The sequence below is a fragment of the Macaca thibetana genome, chromosome 19 (genome assembly GCF_024542745.1).
Source record: "Macaca thibetana thibetana isolate TM-01 chromosome 19, ASM2454274v1, whole genome shotgun sequence".
NCBI classification, from domain to species: Eukaryota; Metazoa; Chordata; class Mammalia; order Primates; family Cercopithecidae; genus Macaca; species Macaca thibetana.
The window spans coordinates 9,662,439-9,666,187 of NC_065596.1; the positions used below are offsets into that span (position 1 = coordinate 9,662,439).

The 3,749-nt window shown below is 42.0% G+C and overlaps 1 protein-coding gene across 1 annotated transcript; it reads left to right on the top strand.

The window, feature by feature from the left end:
- Nucleotides 1-204: 204 nt before the first annotated feature.
- LOC126942440 (olfactory receptor 7C1) lies at nucleotides 205-1,246 on the top strand. The gene has a single exon (XM_050769963.1). The coding sequence runs from the start codon at nucleotides 262-264 to the stop codon at nucleotides 1,222-1,224; it is 963 nt and encodes a 320-aa protein (XP_050625920.1). The 5' UTR covers nucleotides 205-261; the 3' UTR covers nucleotides 1,225-1,246.
- Nucleotides 1,247-3,749: the final 2,503 nt, after the last annotated feature.

Here is a 3,749-nt window from a genome sequence, read left to right on the forward strand (position 1 = left end):
GTTGATCTTGTTGGTTCATGAACCACACTTTGAGAAGCCAGGCCATGGAGGGTACAAGTGTTATGGAACTAATACTACATTTCTAGATCGTGATGGTAACAAAGAAAAGGATGGAAGAATTTCAAATCCCCCAGATGAAGACAGCAAGAAAAAGGCAATCTTTTGTTAATTTATTCCTTCACTTAAAATTAAATGTAACCAAATTTTCATGTTGCCAGTGACTGTTGCTTTTTCCTCTCTTGTGACAGTTATTTCATCCCCATGGAAATAGGAAATCAGACACATGCCCCAGAATTTCTCCTCCTGGGATTTTCAGCAACGTCACAGATTCAGTTTATTCTCTTTGGCCTGTTCCTCTCCATGTACCTAGTCACTTTCACTGGGAACCTGCTTATCATCCTGGCCATCAGCTCAGACTCCCACCTCCACACCCCCATGTACTTCTTCCTCTCCAACCTGTCCTTTGCGGACCTCTGTTTTACCTCCACAACCATCCCAAAGATGCTACTGAATATAGTGACACAGAACAAATTCATAACATATGCAGGCTGTGTCAGTCAGATTTTTTTTTTCATTTCATTTGGATGCCTGGACAATTTACTCTTGACCGTGATGGCCTATGACCGGTTTGTGGCCATCTGTCACCCCTTGCACTACAAGGTCATCATGAGCCCCCGGCTCTGTGGACTGCTGGTTCTGGAATCCTGGTGCATCAGTGTCATGGGTTCCCTGCTCGAGACCTTGACTGTTTTGAGGCTGTCCTTCTGCACCAAAATGGAAATTCCACACTTTTTTTGTGATCTTCCTGAAGTCCTGAAGCTCGCCTGTTCTGACACCTTCATCAATAATGTAGTGATATACTTTGCAACTGGCATTCTGGCTGTGATTCCCTTTACTGGAATACTTTTCTCTTACTATAAAATTGTGTTCTCTATACTGAGGATTTCCTCAGCTGGGGGAAAGTACAAAGCCTTTTCCACCTGTGGTTCCCACCTCTCAGTGGTCAGCTTGTTCTATGGCACGGGCCTTGGGGTCTATCTCAGTTCTGCAGCTATACCATCTTCTAGGACAAGTCTGGTGGCCTCAGTGATGTACACCATGGTCACCCCCATGCTGAACCCCTTCATCTACAGTCTGAGGAATACGGACGTGAAGGGGGCCCTGGGGAGACTCCTCAGTAGGGCAACATTTTATAATGATGACATCATTGCAGGACTTTCATAAGTAGCAAGCCTTAGACCATTGGGAGGCATTTTTTTGGTGGTTCTTGAATGTAGCTAAACATCAACGTATTCTCTTTTAGTTCTGGAATTACCATATCTTATCATGTCTTTGATACAGGAACTAGAAATAAATTATTTAGGTAGATAGATCCTTGGCAAGATTTCCCCATTAACAAAAAGCAGCCCTCAAAATCACTTCTAACAAAGAACGCCTGAAAAATCGAGCTGCAGACATAGATGAGCAAGCTGGAAGCTCACATGAGTGAATGCCGGCAGCTGCGCCAATAGAAAAGGGCTAGCTGGGGGCCAGGCATGTTCGACGTGGAGGCTTCCTCTTCCTTTTCTTTGTCAACCACGTGTACAGTAAAGGAACAGGCAACATGGAGCTGGCCAGGTAGAGAACCCATCTGTATAATAAAAGATTAGGGTGGAGCAGCCAGCTTCTCCACATGCTATGCAAATGGCACACCTGATCCAACCAATCTTTTATGGCCTATGTAAATCAGACACCGCCGCCTCAAGCTAGTTTATAAAACCCTATAAATTTCACCATGGAACTGGCAATCCATTTTCTCTGGGACCCCAGAGGGCTCTTCTCTTTCTCTCACCTATTAAATTTCCGCTCTTAACCTCGGTCTGGTGTGTCCACATCCTAGTTTTCCCCGGCTGTGAGACAACGAACCTCAGGTGTTACCCCAGACAACTATGCTGCTTCATCTTGATTTTGACAATTGAAGACAGTATATTAACTTTCTAGGGCATGTGTAACAATGTGCCACAAACTGAGTGAGTTAAACAATAGCAATTGATTGTCTCACATTTCTGTAGACTATGACGCCTGAAATCGAGGTGTTGGCAGGGCTGGTTCCTCTTGAAGGCTGTGAGAAAGTATCTGTTCCGTGCCTTACCCCTAGCTTCTGCTGGTTGCTGGCAGTCTTTGGCTTTCCTTGACAATATAGAAGCATCACCACAATCTCTGCTTTCATCTTCATGTGACGTTCTCCCTCTAGGTGTGTCTGTGTCCAATTTTCCCCTTCTTATATGGACAACATTCAGATTAGAGGCCAACTCTACTCCACTATGGACCTCGTCTTAGGTTAACTAATTACATTCGCCACATCCCTATTTCTAACTGAGGGCTTTAATGTAACGTATGATCACATAAGCAATGCAAACTATTGTGAACATCTCAAATATTTGCAATGAAAAAATTAAACATTGGCTTCACAAAGGTCAGAATAGCCGAGACCACATTCTGAAGTTTTGGCAGTAAAGACTTCAACATATGAATTTGTAGAGAATGAAAATTCAACCCATAAAAGACAGTTTGATCAAGACTAGCTTTAAATGCAAAGAATGACCAGCATTCCAAATTGCTCCTTTTTCTGTTTTTTTTTTTTTTGCAAATAAAATTTTATTGGCATATAGCCACACCCACTTGTGTACATACTATCTGTGGCTGCTTTCATGTTACAAGAGCAGATATGAGTAATTGTCACAGAAATCATCTGGCTTGGAAAGCGTACCTAAAATATTTACTCTCTGACATTTTTCACTGTGAAAGTTTGCTGACCCCTGAATTAAAACATTGCTCTCAGTTCATCTTATCTAAGTTAGATTTTTTTTTTGAGACAGAGTCTTGCTCTGTCACCCAGGCTGGAGTGCAGTGGCGCGATCTCAGCTCACTGCAAGCTCTGCCTCCTGGGTTCACACCATTCTCCCAACTCAACCTCCCGAGTAACTGGGACTACAGGCATGCACCACCACACCCAGCTAATTTTGTTTTTGTATTTTTAGTAGAGACAGGGTTTCACCAAGTTAGCCAGGATGGTCTCGATTTCCTGACCTCGTGATCTTCTCGCTTTGGCCTTCCAAAGTGCTGGGATTACAGGCGTGAGCCACCATGCCTGGCCTAAGTTAGATATTTTTTAAGCATCTCAGCACACCTAAATTTTTTTTTTAAACATCTCACACACATAAATTTCATGAACTTAAACATGAAATTTAAGTTCATTAAAATTTCCTAATGAACATGAAATTCTTTGCAAAGCTCCATTCTTATTACTATGTAAATAGAAGGGTTTTGTTCTATACACAGAATGCTAACTCAAACCGTAAGTGATTCTTTCCTAGTAATCTAAATATTAATTCTCATGATGGGTGGGCCCTTCGTTTTTTAAAATCTTCATATCCCCTCTGCATAGCAAAATCTCTGACATAGAAGGAAAGTGTGATAAATTCTTGTTGAATAGGTAAATCTAAACTAGTATATGCACATCCTGAATAAGTAAGTAGAATTAACAAAGCTGCGAAGCTAGAAAAACTTTTAGCTACTCTGTAGTTAAGCTTCACGGAGATTTTGAGTAACACCCTTATGTGAAGGCTGTGCTGTAAGATTACGTCATTATTCACCATCACGCACATGTTAAAGCTAACCCAGTGCCATCATCTTCCAGGGGAGTGATGTAGAACAGGAAAGACTGGATGAATGGGCAACTTCTCATGTAACCCACTCAATTTGTTCTT

What these genes read in the sequence shown, in the direction of transcription:
- LOC126942440 (XM_050769963.1), top strand. Translation starts at nt 262, where the DNA reads ATGGAAATAGGAAATCAGACACATGCCCCAGAATTTCTCCTCCTGGGA.